General features: G+C 35.9%; 1 protein-coding gene across 8 annotated transcripts in view; it reads left to right on the top strand.

Annotated features, from left to right (window-relative positions):
• The first annotated feature begins 4,691 nt into the window (after window positions 1-4,691).
• Window positions 4,692-20,271, top strand: part of eif4g1a (eukaryotic translation initiation factor 4 gamma, 1a) — a 31,743-nt gene continuing 16,163 nt past the window's right edge. For 2 of the 8 annotated variants that reach the window (XM_051137950.1, XM_051137912.1), the window contains exons 1-10: window positions 4,692-5,151; window positions 9,752-9,831; window positions 10,773-10,891; window positions 10,980-11,063; window positions 11,237-11,269; window positions 13,119-13,139; window positions 13,937-14,113; window positions 14,198-14,282; window positions 19,895-20,046; window positions 20,121-20,213. In XM_051137950.1, the coding sequence (XP_050993907.1) occupies window positions 10,817-10,891; window positions 10,980-11,063; window positions 11,237-11,269; window positions 13,119-13,139; window positions 13,937-14,113; window positions 14,198-14,282; window positions 19,895-20,046; window positions 20,121-20,213 (720 nt within the window). In that variant the 5' untranslated portion in view covers window positions 4,692-5,151; window positions 9,752-9,831; window positions 10,773-10,816. The remainder of the gene's footprint in view (window positions 5,152-9,751; window positions 9,832-10,772; window positions 10,892-10,979; window positions 11,064-11,236; window positions 11,270-13,118; window positions 13,140-13,936; window positions 14,114-14,197; window positions 14,283-19,894; window positions 20,047-20,120; window positions 20,214-20,271) is intronic. The other 6 variants (XM_051137978.1, XM_051137969.1, XM_051137939.1 and 3 more) reach the window with 5 other exon arrangements.

Here is a 20,271-nt window from a genome sequence, read left to right as displayed (position 1 = left end):
ATGTACATATCTACCCTATAATGATAAAAATCCATGCAGTGGTTTTTAATTAATCTGTAAAAATAATATTCCCTTTTTCAAATCGAGCCATTCTCAGATGCCTGTCATTGTGGCGTCACACCTACAGAGGCCGCTCCCACAATAGTTGATTAACATGAGCGTTTTACCTCAGATCAGCTGTAACAGTCCGCCCTCTTTGTTTTGATGCTGGAGCAGGGATGTAAGTTAGACAAGAATATCTCAGATTGAGGTGTCGTGTTACTGGATGTAATAATGAACATAGTGGTCATCAGATTACGTTTGTTTGTGAAGGGAATGCGCCTCCCTACATAAATCCGTCTATGTTCGCGCAAATCATTTATGATCCAGCTTCACTTACAGCAGAAGTGAGTATAAGGGTTTTTTTATGAATCTTTGCGATTGCCTTTCCTAATAAAGGGCTAGTTAGCAAGTTTAGCGGCTAAACGTGGCTAAATGCGACTAAAGTAAATAGGCTCGTCTTTCCATAGAGAAGAGAGGGGCGGGGCGAGCAGAGCTCATTAACATTTAAAGCAGCCTCGACCAGAATGAGATGATTTTGCAGAGCTGATTTTGGCAAGGTAAAAAAGGGTGTTGTTTTACACAACTATTGAGAATTTTTAACCAAAGTATATTATAGATTTTTCATTAAGACCCTAAAGAATCATATCAACTTGTGGAAAATGGCCATCCGATGACCCCTTTAAAACTTTTCTTTCCAGACACTTGACTGGACCAACATCTGTGGTTCTTTATGAAAAATCATTGGCTACTCCATACCAGTGAAACTCTGACTAAGCAAAAAGTTTGGCTTGCTGGTTTACATCTGCAAAAACCAAATGCAAGCTCAAAACTGGCTCCCATTACACACTGAATATTGAGAAGTGGCTGATCCAGCTTTGAGACATTATGCTGAAGTTATCCACAGAATGAGTGAATTTAGCACAAACTTGAAAACATGGGCCTGTATTCACAAAACATTTTATCTTACCACTTGGAGTTCTCCTAAACAGTTTTTAGCTAAGAGTTTTCTCTTAAAACCTACACACAAAGCTGCTGAGACAAACGTTTACTAAAGAATAAAGAGAAGTCTTAAGCTAAAGAGTAAGGGCGGTCTTGACCTCATTGCTATGGATGTCAGCATGCTTACTAACTATGCACACAGTGATTGGCTGATAGGGGAGGGGTCTCTGTCAGAGATTTGTTCATAGAAATATTGTAGAGTATAAAAATGTTGCCATATTCTAATAAAGATTTTAAAATGCAGGGTAAGAGTCACTAATTAAACAAGTATATATTGTCATATATAATTGTTAGCCTCTTACATGTGTGCTACTCATAGACAATTAGTGAAAATGCATGTAAACAGCTTTTTAATTAACAGGATAGAATAACCATGGCTGACAGTAGAAATGGAAATGTAAAAGAAAACCAAACTGAACACAAGAACAGCTTCTTGCCCAACTGTTAGCCAAATGAAAACAAAGACATTATCCTCTGAATAACCTCTGAAACCAAAAAAGTTGCATGGAAAAACGTGTGTGCAAATGAATGTGGCGTGTTTCTAAAAAAAGTTTGCGATGCAGATTGCCAGCAACAGCCATTTTAGTCTTGATGAAAAAAAACCCAACAAAAAACATCACAGAATTTTTTGTTTTTTCTGGTTATAATAGGAATTGGTTTTAATGGTAGCTGTAATGGTGCTTGTTGGTCTCTACTATATAATCAAGTGAAAATTGTCCCTGACAAGTTCTACAATAGTCATAGTACCCCCCCCCCCACACCCCAAATTAAGGTGAAAGGCTACCTTTTTAAATGCTCATTATCGTCAAATGTTTCTAAAATGTTTAAGTTCGAAAGCAAATTGCTGGCAACAGCCATTTTAGGATAGTTTGGGATTTGGTCTTAGTGACTTATAAGTTAGAAGTCCTCTTCACTACAATTTCACAGCTTTAGTTAGCACTAAAAAGGAGTTTAGTATACAACTGTTTAGGAGTCCTATACTTAGGACTGACACACCCATTATTTTTAAGATTTTCTCCTAAATCAGCAAGTTATGAGCTACTTTTAGCCTTATGATGTTTTGTAAATACGGGCCCTGGACTATATAAATCAGAAACACAGTTGACTTCCCCCTATATACATATATATATATATATATATATATACTACCAGTCAAAAGATTTATTTATTTTTTCATCTGCTCACCAAGCCTGCATTTATTTGATCCAAAATACAAAAAGTCATACTGTGAAATATTTTTACAATTTAAAATAACTGCGTTCTTGAATATATTTTAAAATGTAATTTATTCCTGTGATAAGGGCTAAATTTTCAGCATTATTACTCCAGTCTTCAGTGTCACATGATCCTTCAGAAATCCTTCTAATATGCTGATTTTCTGTTCAAGAAACATTTATTATTATTATTATCAATATTTAAAACAGTTGAGTACGTTTTTTTTAGGATTCTTTGATGAATAGAAAGATCCAAAAATAAGCATTTATCTAAAATAAAAAGCTTTTGTAACATCATGGGTGTCACTAGGTCATTTTTTATTTTTACTGCAATAAGTTTAGTAAACCACCTATTAGTCAAACATTTTTTATTTTATTTCCATATATATTATTATTATTTATTATTATACCCTCATCTGGGGCTGAGCCCCCTAAAATGAAAATCCTAGAATCGCCCCTGTGTAACATTATACACCATACCAAGCTTGGAGTCATAAATTAATATTTATTTAATTATTTATCAATGATGCTTTAAATTGATCAAAAGTGATGATAAAGACATTTATAATTTTACAAAAGTTGTCAATTTTGACAAAATTTCTATATCAGATAAATGCTGTTCTTCTGAACTTTCCATTCATCAAACAAACCTGAAAAAATTCTACTCAGCTGTTTCAATAATTAATAATAATAATAATTACAATAATACATTTTTGAACAGCAAATCAGCATATTAGAATGATTTCTGAAGGATCATGTGAGTAATGAGTAATGATGCTAAAAATTCAGCAATAATAAAGCAATAAGCCATAAGCAGTGGTTTACAGTGAATTTACAACAGCTAAGGGAAGTTGTTAGGCACGAACACAGCTTAGAACACAGTTCAACCAATCACAATCAAGGACCGGAATTATCTGTTTTATAAATTGCATTTTAAAATATACAGAAAGCCTAGACAGCTGACTTGCAATGATTTCGAAGGCTGTGAAGGCAACTCTGGAAACAGCTTGGACTTCAGATGCAGCGTAACGTGAAGTCGCTGCTAGGTTACCTAATGGTTAAGTTGTACATTTTGTAGATAAACGATCTTAAACAGGTCTAAATGCTTCAATAATACGTAAAGTCCTCAATGTCTTTGTCACTGAAGGTCTGTGCGTCAGAAAAGACGGCTGAGAGTGGAATTTTTGGCTTAAATAAAAAAAGCACTGTTGCAAGTATTACTGCAGAACGTGCCATTGTTATTAATGGCTGTTTTGTTATTATTGACAGTATATTGTAACTATTATTCTTATTTACTACTCATTTGAACCCTTTTAAATTTTTAAAATACTATTATTACAAACAATATTATTTATTATGCTTTTTACACTATTACTATTCATGAAGTTTATCATGGTCAAGATCTCATCAATTATATAAAGTAACAAGTTTAATTTCACCGGAATATCTTTATTTATACAGCCTATATGACACACACGCACAGGATTGTGGGAAATCGAAGGCAGCGAAGGATACATTTATGCTGCCTTCAAAATTCGATCAGAAGAAGGTACCTCCGGAGACAGGAAGTTAAGCAGATTTTGGAAACGGATGTGCCTTGATGCCTTCCTGCCATCCTAGTTTCGGACACAGACACTCAATTATAAAACAGATAGTTCTGGTCCTTGATTCTGATTGGTTGAGCCGCGTTTAAGCTGTTATAAATTACTCTACAAACATACACCTTTGTTTACTTCTGTGTGTTGCTTGGCAACCACTTTGTTGCATCCTTAACAGTTTCTGAGGAACTACATTGTTTGGTGGAAGAATACTGTTTTTATTTATATCATTACACTTTATTTGTTCTGTTTTATTTTGTGAAAACATACTACTTACATGGAATAACCATTTTATAAAAGCCCTATTAAGACGTGGTTTACAGTAAATTCCGTGGCTTTGTGGGGCTTATTGCTTTAATAGAAAATAGTTATTTTAAATTGTACAAATATTTCACACTTTTACTGTTTTTGCTGTACTTTGGATCAAATAAATGCAGGCTTGATGTGCAGAAAAGTCTATAGTCACTAAAAAAAACCAAAAAACATATATATCCTGTACCCCTGTAATAAAAATAATATTTTTTTCGCTTAATAACATTTTATGCTGTATTTCATATTATTTTTATATTTTACTTTAATAATACTTCGTATGTAGTTTTTCCTCAAATAAATAAATAAATAAATAGTGCCGTATTGATTTATGCTCACGGTTCGTTTTATGTTTATTATTTCTTTACAACATTCCGTGATCTTATTTTATAAATACGTGTATATTGATTTTTCTGTATGCGAGTTTATAAATCAACGTTCATAATCTGAAGTCTGTGTAAATGGAGGAGACTTTTATTATTGCTCCTTATTTCTACCCTTGGCAAATGACCCCGCAGCAGCGCGCAGGTTGATTAACCCGGAAGTACCCACGCGACTCACTGAGCACTCCGTCCGGTTCTGCGGGCTCAAGGGGAGAAACGCTGAAGCACCATGGCTCTGTTCTAATCGCGTTTATTAAGAGAAGTGTGATCAACTTACCGGCAATCCGTCACCATCCGCGCCTTAAACATGGACCTCCAGTCAAGAGGCTTGTCCTGGGGGCATCAACTTTGTCAGTAGTAACATCTGAAAACTGTATTTATTATTTTTTTCCCCATACTGTCACTTTTTCTTGCCTTTGCACGCTACATGGGATTTAAACCTAAAGTGTCAGCAGCTAGCCAACAGTTCTCACTTGATTAACACAAATATCCCCGTGGAAACGAAGAACCCCTGTGATAGTAACGAAAAATAAGAAAAAACTAACTTTCAAGAAACACGTTGACGAAGTCTTGCCCTCAAGTTTTCCCATTTGTCTGCGGTGCCGGGTGAGTAATCCTACTGCCTATGCTAACTTCGATAGCCGCGTTTAAACCGATAATCGTAGCGGCCAAGCGGGCCTAGATTGATTCTCACGACGGGTTTAACGTTGATGTGTGCTCACCTAACAAACATTTTCTTCGTGAAACGCTTTTCTATTTACTTGTCACTGATTATATTCCCAATTTCCCTCCCTGATAACCCGGTTATGTGTTTCTAAGGCTTTATTTCCCAGCGCTTAGATTTTTTCAGGTTCACATACTCGTGTTGCTGATATTTTTGGGAGTCAGTCTTCTGAAATTTGGGGAACATACAAACTCGACAGTTTTATCCTGTCCCATTAAGGTTTACATGGCCTATCGACTGTGGATGGCTTGTTCTCTGGTGTTTTAGGAGCATTTGTGACCGTTAAATGTCTCATGTGACGTATAGAAGGAATGTCGGCACGCGGACGCGGTTAGAATAAGTTTGACTGAGTTTTTTCCTCAACAAACTCAACTTTACCGATGTGTTACATATGATACTGTAAACGAACAGGAGCGTCGATCTCGCTGACCGTCGGCTTTCACCATGTCATTGATTTAGAGGGGGGTAGCAAATAAGCTAGTGCGGTTGAAATCGACACTTCCCTTCACATTTACTGAGGGCCCGGCTTGATTTTATAGTTTTCTCAGATGGTTGTCGAGCTGGGATTTTGTCAGATGGCATGTTGAGATCGTTAAATCGTGCTTTGGGAATAAAACCTTGTTGTTATGGTATAGAAAGTAGAGTGGATGAGAACGTGTCAGTGCCATATGGAGGCTAACGCTGTTAGCCACACCGGCAGTGCATCATGGCTGCGGTGTGACACGTCTGTAGGAGCAGCTAGCTGCTTTCCCCACACTTCTGGGAGCCCAGCGTGCAGAAAACTCAACATTTGGAAAATGTTACCCTAGTGGTTTTTCTCTCTTTTTTTTTTTTTTTTTTTTTTTCTTCTTTTCCAGCTCTACCTGTCTGTTCTGCAATGAGTATGTGAACTTATTTTAAAAGAGTTTAATTTTGTTTGGATGTTGGAGTTTCAGTATGTTGAGGATTTCATAATTGAGTCAGCCTGTTTGGTTAATTTATTTCCTCGTGGCTGTGTCATATGAACCACCATAGTGGGTTTAGTTACTTAAAGGTGTAGTTAAACCCCAAAATGAAAATCTTCATTGTGCATTCCCCCACTTCTGCGGAATGTAATGCAAATCGACAGTTTCAGTTACCATTCACTTGTTAAAGTTACTATCCCTAAAAACGTTTTTTTGGTTATGTTTGATGCCTCAACTCCTACTGATTTAAAATCTAACAATCTAATAATTTCTAGATTTATTTTCATAATTTTTACAACTCGCACAGGCACAGGAAGTCACCAGAGCAAGCTTGGAATATGGAAAAGCTTACACTGAGTGTTTAAAAAATATTGCCATTACATTGATTTGTCAGGAGAAAAGAGGATCTGAACACTGACGTGCACTCTGGCAATACATGGCTTGCCCACCTGCATCCGTCTAATCCCTATATAAATTTTATTACTATAATTAATTTTTTTTGGAAAACAAAACATTTCCGTACAAACTTGTATGATTTGTTTTGATAAAATACTTCATGATATATAATCGTATATAGGTAACAGAGGTATAGCTACAATTAGCTTCAAGCTACACATGACATTTAATGAGATTAAAATGACACTTTTACTTAAATCATCAAGTCACCATTTAGTGTTTGTAATAACTTCTGACTGTGATCTAATGTGTATTTTGGTCAAATGATGAGGCAGAAATATATTGTTTGTAACATTTTAGAAGAATTTTATTGGGAAGATACAATTACAACAACTGTGGGGTGTGATGAAAAAGTAATATAACCAAAGCTGCAAAATGATTAGTCGCGATTATTCGTTTTGAAATGCGTGTACCGTGGTGGAAAAAAAAATTATAAATATAAATATTTTACCTATAAATCTAACATTTTCCTTAAGATATATGTGTGTTTGTATAAATATACACTATACCCACATAGTATGTAAACAAACTTATTTTGAATCGATTAATCACAACTAATCGTTTTGCAGCTCTAAATAAACATTTTTATTTTTTTTTTACATTCTTATATCTTATAAATGTAATGCTTTTATTGTAGCGAAAGCTTTCCTCTTAGATGATTAAAGCCCAAGCATACTTTTTTTTTTTTTTTTTTTTTTTTTTTTTTTTTGTACAGTGCGTATGATTTACACTTTATCACCAGCACAAGCAGATTCGTACTTGACACTTTCAGCCCGATTAATATTTATTTATTTTTTGAAACAACGCATACTGTTTGTGCAGTTCACACATGTGCATTAAATTTTATTTTTTTTATTTTTGTGCTAATCAGGTGGCAACTCTTCCCTGGGTCACAGTCAGAAAAAGAAATAGAGGAGGCAGGGCAGTGACAAACTACTGGAAACAACTATAGGCACTCATGTTGATGAACACGTATGTGAGGGGGTGATAGATTCCTGCAAATCTAGTTTAAATGAGTACAAAGTCATTTTTACTGCACATTACTTTTGGAGAGAAATAGTGCAGACACTGGACAAGAATGAAATGTTCATGCATATGTTGAGCACCTGTGTTCGAGCACACCATCAAGTGGAGTGCACTTTGAATGGCTGTACATTCAGCCGTGCATGTACCTGTACAAAAAGTATACTTTGGTGCTAAGTGCCCTCAATGTTAGGGATGGACTTTACAAGCCAGTGACTTGTCAGTTTGTAATGAGTATCTTGCCAGTTCTCCGAAATGCATTGATCATAACTCTACAACTCGAGCCTGGCATTCCCTCCCCCCACCACCCCACAAACACTTCATCTGGATGTCACGGATGGCTGGGCATCGGCTATATTGAACATGTGCGTGGCCTACCCTCCCCCTCGTGCCATAAACATCCCATGTTTAGCTCGTTCATCTCTAGGTTGTCTCCGTCCTACTTTGGTTACGCCCATGACGCCATTGCCTTTCTGACCTGTTGTCCTGCTTTTTTCTTTTTGAGTAAGAAATTCATAAATGCAGTTTTGCTTTGGTGGTCTGTCAGAGGCTCTTGTGTTCCCTCTGAAGGAAGCACATTCCCCACGTGCTTCAGTTTCCCAGCTTCGCTCATCCTCCCCCGTCTGCCCTCTCCCAGAAAGTCAGATCTTTTTGAGAGGGTCTGAGGGTGTTTATTGGTTGCCATCTGTCGGGATCAAAAACACAGAGCTGGATGGTAAGTCCTGCCCTATTGTGTGAGGGTCACGGGGGGCAGACAGACACTCCCAGAATGAAGAGCCTACATCTCTATAACCCCTGGTCTGAGCTCTCCAGCTGCTCTACTGTGGGGTCCCCATCCTTTCTCAGCTGAGCTGAGAGATTGTGTTAAATGCACAGTCTGGCTCTGTGTGTTTGAGATCTTAAGGGTGTGGTCTTATCTCAATTGACACTAGTAGACCCCCACCCGTTCTTTACTTGCCCGCACTGTGTGTTCATTCAGGCCTTTCTAGGATTGTAATCAGGTACACAGTGTACGTTGCTGCAGTGTAATTTGTGCGTCTCGTAGTTCCTGTCTTTGCTGCAGCCATGTTTGAGATTTAGTTGTTTGTCACTGACTGAACTTGGTCCCTTGTTGACGCAGCTGAAACTTTAACTCTTGTTTTTTGAATTGTTTTAAGATGAATAATGCTAGTTGTGGAATGTTTTTTGCGTAGTTGGTAACTGTTACTTCACTGCTGTTTGGGGTTGGATTTGTTTTTGTTTTTTTTTAGGAAGTTAATATTTGCACGGATGCATTAAATATTATGAAAGATCTAAATAAACGCTGTTCTTTAGAATATTTCATCTATGAATGTTGGAAAAAATGTGTCATGTTTTCCACAAAAATATTATGAAACTGTTTTTAGGATTTATAAGAAATGTTTCTTCAGCCAAATCATGTTAGAATGATTTCTGAAGGTTCAAGTGACACTAAAGATTCAGTGATTGAGCTTTGCCGTCACAGATAGATAGATAGATAGATAGATAGATATAGATATAGATATAGATATAGATATAGATATATATATATATATATATATATATATAAAAATCGTACTAACCCTAAACATTTGAATGGTAGTTTATGTGACACAAATATTTGAAGAATTACACATTGTACATCACAATGAGGCCATTTGTAGCTTGACTTTCATTTGAGTCTGTCGAAACTAAACTATGATTACATTGTCTTGGTTTGTTAGTCCCACTTTACGAAAACCAGACCAGTGTAGTTTCATTGTGACTATAGTGTTTGCATGACATTTTAAAAGAATGAGTTATTTTAGTCTGACATCAAGTTTTTGACTTGCGTTTGCATACAATGTACTTATTCACAGGATGGTTCATAGTCCTATTGTAACTACATTACAGCTTGACTTGACTAGGAGATCAGAATTTGGATGTGACGAGAGCATTCCTAACCTGTTGCTTATATATATATATATATATATATATATATATATATATATATATCAAATTTTTTTTTTTTTTTTTTTTTTTTAATAAAATAGCAAACTAATTGCCTCTTATTTCTCTCCAGGTTGAGTTGCTAACACACTACACAAGGACTCTTCCTGAGGGCTTGTTGATACCCCTGAAATTCATAATACTAATTTAGAGGTATGATTTTTCCAAATCATTATTAAAAGTAGGTCTGGGCGATATGGCCAACACAAATTTTCATAGTAATTTCAAATCTTTCTTTCTTTCAAGTTTAAAGGCTGTTTTTTGCTCCAATGTGAAGGTTGTAAAAAACAGATGGTTTTAAACTATTCGGTATGATCAGAACATGACAAATACTTCATGTTTTTTGAATTCTTTACACTTTTCAAGTCATTTTTCCTTAAAATCAACATCTTAATGGAAAAATATAATTTTAGTATCTGCATGTTCTAATGAGAAGTATTGTTTCAAATCAAGCAGCATGTATGTGGTGCCTGATAATATTAATACCAGTAATAATAATAATAATAATAATAATAATAATATAATTTTTTTTTGTCTCTTAGAAATACACCTAAGATAGTAGCTTGAGTCAGGATGCAGATGTCGATTTATGTTCATTATCAGAATCATTTTTTATATTTTTAAATTTAATTATTCTGACTTTTTTTTTTTTTTTTTTTTTTTTTTTTTTTAATTAACCATTGGTCTTCCATAGTAGCATGCATTTAGATCATGATGACCACTGTTAAAACCACAAATATAGCACCCCAATACCATGGTAAAAATGTAATATGGTTTCTAGGTATTTTATTTATGTAATTTTATTTCCTTACTTCTCCAATACATTTAATACATGTCTACATTAATATAATAAAATTCAACATGAATACCCACATTTCTGACACAATACCGAGTGGCGTGCTCTTTCGTTCCACCTTTGCAACATAAACGTTATATCGAACTCTGGTTATCGTTTATCAAGGAAATTTATATTGGGTGATAATTATCTTTATAGATTTATTGCCCAGACTTAATTAAAAATATACATTGTATGTTTCACTTACGTGGCGTAATGACATTAATATTAATAAAATCATGTTTTGCTAATTCACTAGTTTGGTAGGCAAGTGTGAGGCCCCCTCATGCAGAACCACAGGAAATGAATAAACCACCTCAGCCTATAACAGGACCCCCTGCCGTTCCCCACCCCGCCCAATCACCAGGACTGACACAGGTGAAAGCGAAATCTGAGAAGTTTACAGTTGTGGTCAGGATTAAATAAGTCTCCTTTAACATGTTCAGTGTTTCCTCTTGTTCTACAGGCTGCCTATCCCCCAGGTCAGCCTCCCTCAGTTGTGTTTCCAGGGCAAACTCCACAAATGAACACTGCACCCCAACCCAGACAGGTACACCACCTTCAAGCATTGAAATTCTCCACAACTGACACAGCGTTCAGTGTGTATTGTGGCTTAGCTAGTCCTAATTCCTGCTTGTGTTTGAGGAAAAACTGCACGTGTGGCAGAGTCCGCCTCCTTTTTGCATCTCAACTTTGACCTGTTACTCTTTACTTTTCTCCCAGTTTGCGCCAGGCCCTCGTGCTTTACACCAACAGGTACTACCAATTTTCATAAACTGGAGCCTGCTTGATTTCTGAAATCTTTTGTCTGCACCCCCCTCCCCTCACAAAAATAGTCTATAATGAACTGCAGGTTTCTTGCATTTAGGTGCTGCTCTTGCTGGCCTTTCTGTGTATTCATTACCATTGTTAGTGTGGTTGGGAATCCTTATGTTAAACTAATCATTTTACAATTCGATTAATGTTTACATTTTTATTTTATTTTTTTTAAATGTATATTATTTCAACCAGTTAACCAAATAATAACTTAGTAATTGGATTAATGGGTGAATCGGACCGAAAAGCCTTGTTATAAAAAACCTCAAGTTGGAAATTTCGGTTGAATTAAAAACTGTATTGTGACGAAAAATCAGATCAATGTGGAAAAAAAAAAAAAAAAAAAAAAAAAAAAAAAAAAAAAGAATGTATATTTATTTAAGTCTTACAAACTGGTCGGACTTAATAGATGAGACTCAATATTTACTTCTGATATTATGACTCTTCCTAAGCTTTCTTTTTTTAGATGTAATCAAGGCAGAAACAATAACACTTGCTGTAGCTCCGGTGAGGTTATTTTGCGATGCTTTTTAAGTTTACAACTTGGTGACTGGGCAATGCATGTAAACAAATATAAAAGTTGGATTGCTGTGTTTAGGGTTCATAAAAAAAATCTTTTGGAATATAATAAAAAAAATTCTGAGTATAGGGCCATAATATTTCTGCAACGCATAAGGCGCAGATGGAATCACAGAATCCAGTTATAAAAATGGAATGGACTGTATAATGTGGATTGTCAAATGTCACATTTTGGATGAATAAATCAAAAGTAGATCCGTAGACTTAAGTCAAAATGCAATGTGGACTATTGTCTGTGAATATTAAGCTGCAAAAAGTACTATTTAAATATGAATTCAGCATTTTTTTTGTGTATGTTTAAATTAATGGCGTAGATGTGTGTTTTCATTTACCACACAATGAATCGCATGTGACGCTGTTTTCAGCCTCTGCCACCTCAATATATGAATACATGAACACAATCTTTAGAACTGCCCTGAGAGTGACTTGATGAGCATTTTACCATTTCTTTTGCTAAAAAAAACAGTCATGTATGCAAACAGAAACTTAAATGTCTTCACAGCAAGTTTGGTTTAACTTGAAGAAACTGACAGAAAAACATTACTTAATGTAATGATGATGATACTAATAATTAGGTTATTATTAAAACATTGTTTTGAGTATTTACCAGAAGGAAACATTTACCAGAATTTATTTACCAGAAAATGCAAAACGCAGTGTTTCTGAGGGGAAAAATAAAAAAAAATAAATCATTAAAATTACAATAAATTAGTTTTACTTTTATGAAGTCAATAAATTAGACATGCCTTTGATTATTGAAATGTAATGAAATCATTCAAATCTGATTATGTGTGATGTGAATTTTGTGAAAATAAAACTGAATTTGAGAGAGAAATAAACTTATTTCATAAATTACATTTTTTGTTAAACCTGTAATAAAAAATAAACCTGAATCCAGAAAAGTTTTAAACTGGAAATTAAATTTTTTTTTTTTTTTTTTTTTTTTTTGGTTAGTTCCTAACACCCATTGTCAAAGACTGCATGTGTTTTAAAAGAGCCATTTTTGAGTGTCATCCTTTCACCATTACCAACTTGGTCTCTTCGTGCCACTGACCTGTGTTGTACTTGTACTGTATTTCTCAGGCTGTTCTTAACTGTGCATGCTTGCTTTCACTGCTGACGGCTAACGTTTACTGCTGCTTCTTGTTGTCTGTTTCTCTCTCATGCCTTCTCTCCACTCTATTTCTTCTGCTATTTTGTGTGGCTGAAGGGTGGATTCAGGTCACTGCAGGTAACTGGCCCTCTCATCTCCCTCTGTCCACAGCCAATGTAATCAGAAAGTCCAGAGTTCTTGTTATATATGCATGTCAAATGTGTACTTAAACATTTAAAAACTGAAAAGTCTAGAAATGAAGAAAATGGGGTTATTTTTATTTTCCTGTTGAGAAGGATCACAAAGGAAAATTGATAATTCTTGGTGTGAACTGGTAGCATGGTATGAAAAAAGTGTAGTCCCACTAGGCTTTAGGCATTCAAGAATGAATATGGGTAACAGTATATGTCGCAATTCAGCTCTTCTGTTTGTAATTGTAACAGTAAGCATCAATTATGTTGGTGTCAAATATATTGTAAAATAAAGTCTACACTACTTTTCAGAAATCACATGACATTCAGGACTGGAGTAATTCAATTCAATTAAAATTTATTTGTATAGCGCTTTTCATGATACATGTCGTTGCAAAGCAACTTTACACCAAATTAACGTTTTTTACAATATATTTAGTAGTAGCTTACTAGTGGTACTAGTGGCTGTCAAGTTGATGTACCTATGGCAGAGATGTATGGTAAAGATCAATTAATGATGTAATCAAACAGACAACACCATACATTAGTAGCAGAATTCGGTAGTGCTGTATGTTGTTTCAGGGTTGGCATCATCTGAAGTCCTCTGAGGACTTCTGAAAACTGCTGAAAAATAGTTCCTGTGTTTGCATGCATATGAATGAATGTGATGTAGTACAGAAGTAACAGAAAATGTGAAGATTGGTTTTGTGCTTGTTTTCTTAATCTCTCTTATTTTCTCAACAGCCGTACTACGCTAACCGGCCCAACATGCCAAGCGGTGCGCCTCGGGTTGCACCCAACAACACCCCCCGGTCTGTTGCACCCACTCATGTGTACCAACCTACCTCACAGGTTATGATGATTCCCCAGCAACCGTTGCAATTCGCCAACACTCAGGGCCATTTTTTACTACATGGACAGGTAACACATATTGTACTTTTATCAGTTTGTGCACGTTTTGTGAGGCTGTTAATGCATCTAACAACCTTTTGTTTTCTTTTGTAGTACCGCCCCCAGTACATGCCCCCAACGCAGCAGTACCCTGCAGGATTTTACCCTGGAAACAGTCCAGCTGAATACGGTACATATGGTAAGAGGCTCTGCTCTGGGCCTCCCCTGTTTGTTTGAATCACCCAACTCATTTTTCTTTCTTATATATTTTTCTTTTTTCACTCAAGTGGTTTTACACCAGCCTGTGAAACACATTGGGTTTTTGAATGAATCTTCAAACGTGCAGGAAACATTTTTGCAAATCAGGGGCCGGATGCTCGAAACATTCTTAAAAAGTGTTTTCTCAAGTCAGTGTTAATTTAGTTGGTTTTGACTTTTTTTTGGTTTTTTTTTTTTTTTTTTTTTTTTTTTTTTTTTTTTTTTTCCAAAGACGAAAACAAGACGATAATGAAATAAAACTTTTTTTGACTGACAAAAACTTACGAAAATCTGTTGACTTTTTCATCACAGAATTAAAAACGAGGTGAAAATGAAAGGGAGGGACTATTTGGGAACCGATTCATTCAGAACGAATCAGCTGCGTGGTAAAGGAGGTTAGATGCGTATATTTGAACTGTAACGTAGCATATTGATCTATCCGGCGAGACATAGGCTAGCATACATTTGCTGCACATTTCATAAAACGTTCAAAAATGTTAATGTCTGGGAGTAAGAGAAGAGGAGACATGTGCATAAATTTGACATTGCAAAAGAACTTTAATTGGTCTGGTTTTTCTCTCACAGCGTGTGATTACTCCCATGTTGCATGAACAGAAATACACACAAAATGTTGTCTGTTTTGACGAGTATTCATGTAAGCACTCAGTCCTAGGTGAATTTAAACAGTTGGGAGAATATCTGACATGTATACATTGCATCTGTGCATTCGATTTTAAAGGGACAGCAGCCTAATATAGCTGGCCGCTGGGTTCAACAAGCCGTCCTCGCGCAGGGCAAACAATTGAAATGAATGGGCTTCATAGCGCAGCGCTTTCCGCATTTGGTGTGAAAGCCGCTTCGTGCACCATCCTTTATCATTACTCCAACTAATCAGATGGACAGGCAGTCAAGCTGCATCAATCACAAATTTTTAGACTACAGTGGGCCCACAGCTGAACAACAGAACTACAGAAGCTTGAGTTAGCTGGTTAGCAAGACATTTGCAGGGTTGTTACACAACATAACATCAGTGTTGAGGAAAGTTACTTTTAAAAATAATGTATTACAATATTGAGTTACTTCCTAAAAAAGTAACTAATTACATTACTTGGTTACTTTTTTTGAAAAGTAATGCATTACTTTACTTTTGCGTTACTTTTTAAATCTGGGCAGGGCTTGCTTGTTTGTTTTTAATATAAAAAGTTATATTTTTGGCAAGCCTCAGGCTTTGAGAAAAGTAAATTTATGTCTGTACAGTAGACCGCAGTAGAAAAAATATTAACTCTTCAGCAATAAAAAAAAAAAAAAAAAGGAAAACACGTTTATCTTTTTAATTTTTGCTTGCTAGTATGGTTGAATTGGATCATCGCAGGTCGGCAGCCGACATCAGTTAATAAAATGGGATTAAATGCACAAAGGATATTTGTATTATTTAACATTTAATTATTGTAGGTTTCCGTCATATTCTGAGTTGAATTTCACAGTTTTTATTCATTTTGAGGAATACTAAATCTGAGATGAATTAATGCATGTTCACTTTTATTCTAGAACTAACATCTTACTCCAGTTTTCTGTCAATATGGGGACAGGAGAGCTTTTAATCAATAAATGGGGACAAAGTAACTGGCGTTACTTTTTTGAAAAAAGTAACTCAGTTATTTTCTTGTCAATTAAAAAGCGATGCATTACTTTACTAGTTACTTGGAAAAAGTAATAATATTACGTAACTTGCGTTACTTGTAATGCGTTACCCCCAACACTGCATAACATACAACTATGTATTTTAAACAGTCGCTAGAAAATATAGTCTTTGTAGATTCATCTTTTGGAAGTGAGCATAAAACAAATTTACTCTCACAGCATAGGATACAGCATCTTCTCAATATGACGTAAACCATGTGGAAACTTCACTGTGTTTGTGGGCGGGCAAGTTCTTTGCGACATAGAGCGTGGGCTGACATTATGCAAATGTGTTACTTTGTGACCTATAGCTGTAACGGAATAAGAATTGAATTCCCGATGACTTTTTTTTTTTTTTTTTTTTTTTTTTTTTTTTTTTTTGTTTTGTTTTTGTTTTTTTTTTGTTTTTTTGATAGACAATAACTTTGTTTATTGTACACTGCCAGCTTCACAACTTTGCAGTTTGTTCACATACAGCTACATGACACTGCATGAAAGGTCATATTTGAAAAGGCATAATAGGAGCACTTCAATATCAAACTTATGAGTTTGGAAATTTTTGAGAATTGCTTAATAAATGCATTACACTGTAACTAAACCCATTCAGTTGTAGCCAACTAAATCTACTGTATTAACCCCAGGTTTCACAGACAAGGCTTAAGCCTAGTCCAAGACTTAAATGTAAGTGTGAGCTGGTTTAGCTGAAAGAAACCTGCACTGACTAATCTTAAAATTTATCAGTGCCTTGTTGTCTCAAGATGCACACCAGTAATGTTTTTGCCAAACCACATTTATAAAAATTACTTAAATGTCCTAATTGTACTGTGGCCTAGTCTAAGCTTAGTCCTAAGCCCTGTCTGTGAAACCAGGCTTTAGTATACTAAAACTAGACTAAAACTGAAACAATTCAGATGACTAAAATATGGCTAAAACTAAATGGCATTCTAGTCAAAACACTATGACTAAGACTAAATCAAAATTTGCTGTCAAAATTAACACAGTCTCAACTGCAGCTTTTTTCTTTTTTTTTTTTTTTTTTTAACTTAAGAAAAAAGTTATTCTTATCTTTTTTTTTTTAAGATTGTTGTTACTTCATAAGTTAAGAATTAATTTCCTCAAAAGATCCTAAATATAATTGTAAATAACTATTAAAGTCAGGATAACCCCAGAATCGTCTTAAATCTCTAGTATGAATGATTTAACGAATCTATTGCTTTATTTAAAATTTCTGTAATTAAGCATTATAATAACAGTAGCTACATTTAATACATACCAGGACTATTAATAGGGATGTGCACACATTCTTTAAGGTTAAGGTCTTTGCACACAGAGTCAGAAATAAAGTGCACAAATCAATGAAACCAATCACTCCGTCTTGAGACAGGATTTTTAAAAGCGCATTAAAGGAGAACTCCACTTCCAGAACAACAATTTACAAATAATTTACTCACCCCCTTTGTCATCCAAGATGTTCATATCTTTCAGTCTTCAGTCGTAAAAAAAATGTTTGTTTTTTTTAAGGAAAGCATTTCAGTATTTTTCTCTATATAATGGACTTCAATGGAGCCCCCCGTTTTGAACTTCCAAAATGCAGTTTAAATGCAGCTTCAAATGGCTCTAAACGATCCCAGCTGAGGAAGAAGGGTCTTATTTAGCTTTTTACATAGGTCTTATATAAGCACAAAAGCTCATGTAACACTAGCTCTGGGATGCGCATCCATGATGCAATTTTGTTTACAAACAAAAAGGTACAACGATGTCAGACAATTCTGAAGTTGTAGGAGAAAATGAGATGGAGTTTTTCGCCATGCCCTACCTTTTTGAGCTGGAGTACACTGACGATGAACTTGGACAGAGAGGAGACTGCTGTGGCAGAACAAGCTCTCAAGCCTCAGGCAGACCACATTCAAATGAGACTTGGTGGTGCATGTGTGGAAAATACCTACCATTGCCAACAGAGCAGAAGTCTCAATGCTGTCAAGAATGGACCATATCTATTCCACTGTTGGAAAGAATCAGCAAGTGAGGCAGTGAGTCATGCGTGACCTTTCGACGTGATTCTGTAGTACGAAGCATCGTGGATGTGCGTCCCAGAGCTAGTGCTACACGAGCTTTTGTGCTTAAAGTAATCAAATCTAAATTGTTTGAAAAATATGACCGATCATTTCACTAGATAAGACCCTTCTTCCTCAGCTGGGATCGTTTAGAGAACTTTGAAGCTGCACATAAGCTACATTTTGGAAACTGATTTTGAAGTCCTGCACATAAAAGCTAAAAACATTTTGAAGACAGAAAGTTCAGTGGTGACAAGGGAGTAAATTATTTGTAAATTGTTGTTCTGGGAATGGAGTTCTCCTGATTTTGACAAAAAAGTCCATTATATTGAAGGAAGTGCAAAAGAACATCTTTGAGATGCTAAAATGCTTTAATGCTTTCAGTCAGTAATTTTCTTAAAAACCATAATTTCTTTTTACAACTGAAGAGGGCTGTCAAATGAAAGATAGTTTGGTTTGCCTAATAAAACTGTGTAATTGTGTATCTTAAACAGTGTTTTGACAAGGGTTACATAGTAAAATTATTTGTAAATTGTTGTTCTGGGAATGGAGTTCTGGGAAATTGGGGGTAAATGTGATACTACCGAATACGTGTATTCTAGACCAAATGTGAACATGCATTAATTCATCTCACTTACGAAAAACAGATTCAGTGTTCCTCAGAATGAATATATGTGTATATATATGTAAACATTATATAAAATCATAATAAGTGCATATATTTGTAAACATTTCTTAGTGGTAGCAAAATTACACTTGATACAGATTACATGAATCAGTCTCTTAAGTGCATTTCTCAATGTGTTTTAATTTTTTTTTTTTTTTTTTTTTTTTTTTTTTTTTGTTACATTAGCAAAAATTTAGTTTTTTGACTTCTGTGTAATGAGTCACACTATTGACACTTTCAAACCAAGCAGCTTTCTGTTTGAACTTGAACCTATTGTGAAATCTATTGCCCTCAAATTCCAGATCACATTAATTAATACTGAATTGACTGGATTACACCCACAAGAATTTGCTGAATAACAGTAACTTGTGTGACTGCACTTCTTTAACAATAGGGAGAAAGCCTTAATGGCTGTAGAGTTTTATCCCATTCTTTTTTTCCCTTTTTTGGAATGTAAAATTGACCAGTGTATGTTTTGGAGTGATTTTGTAACTTCACCCTTGATGACAGTTAGATCAGTCATATCCAAAGATAATATCCCTGTCATAACTAACCACTAATTGCCTAGTTCTGCCCTTTATGTCTGCTCGGATTATTGGCTCACTAACGGTGTTCAGCACTTATATCTGCTGCTTGTTGTTTCCTCTTACTCACTCTCAACCTTTGTCTCCTTCTCTCGGTCTCTTCTTGCTTTCCTCTCTTCCCTTCTCCTTTGGCTGAGTTCAGATCCCTCTCTGGCAGGGAGGGACAGGCAGGGGGGTTGGGGGAGAGGTGTCGGTAGAGAGAACGGACGTCTCTCGCTGCACGGAGCTCCTCTCACCTCCCAGCGCTATCCTGGTGAGTCTGAAGCGCAGGGCTGTTTCTGTTACACTTCTTGTCTGTGTCTTAGCCTGGCTGGTTGTGCTTTAACATGGCAGGTAGCATGTAATCCTGTGATGTAATGCTACTTCAACCTTTGGCTCCATGTCCTAGTCATAAAAAACAGTTCTGGGATGTTAAAAGAAGAGTTATTAATGTGTGATTATCATTAAGAGATTTATGAGAAGAATGGTATGAAGTATTTTGAAGTACTTTGCATGTGTGTCCCCCTTCCACTGCAGTGAACTGTCTCTTATTTTGAAGTCTAATCTTGTCTCTTTTCTTGTTGTCTAGCAGCTGCCTATTATCCTGCTGCACAGCAGTACCAACCATCAGTGTCTACCACCACTGTCATGATGAACCCCCCTCAGCAGCAACCAGCTCCACCTCCACAGCAAGCTCCGCCTCAGCAGTCAGGACCAGTCAAACCCAGAGAGCGCAAACAGGTGGGTGGGAACAACATTTGGTGTCTTTTCATTTTGAACAATTTCTCTGTCACTTACCAGTTGTTTCCTTACAGATCAGAATACGTGACCCCAACCAGGGTGGACGTGACATCACAGAAGAGATCATGTCTGGTGGGAGAACAACCTCCACACCCACTCCTCCACAGGTTTGTTTATAGCCGCATGTGCTTATGACATGTGCATGGCAAAAAGGACGTGCTGCTT

The sequence above is a fragment of the Labeo rohita genome, chromosome 2, assembly GCF_022985175.1.
Source record: "Labeo rohita strain BAU-BD-2019 chromosome 2, IGBB_LRoh.1.0, whole genome shotgun sequence".
Lineage (NCBI taxonomy): Eukaryota > Metazoa > Chordata > Actinopteri > Cypriniformes > Cyprinidae > Labeo > Labeo rohita.
Note: the sequence above shows the minus strand (reverse complement) of the source record. Positions and strands in the feature narration are given on the sequence as shown.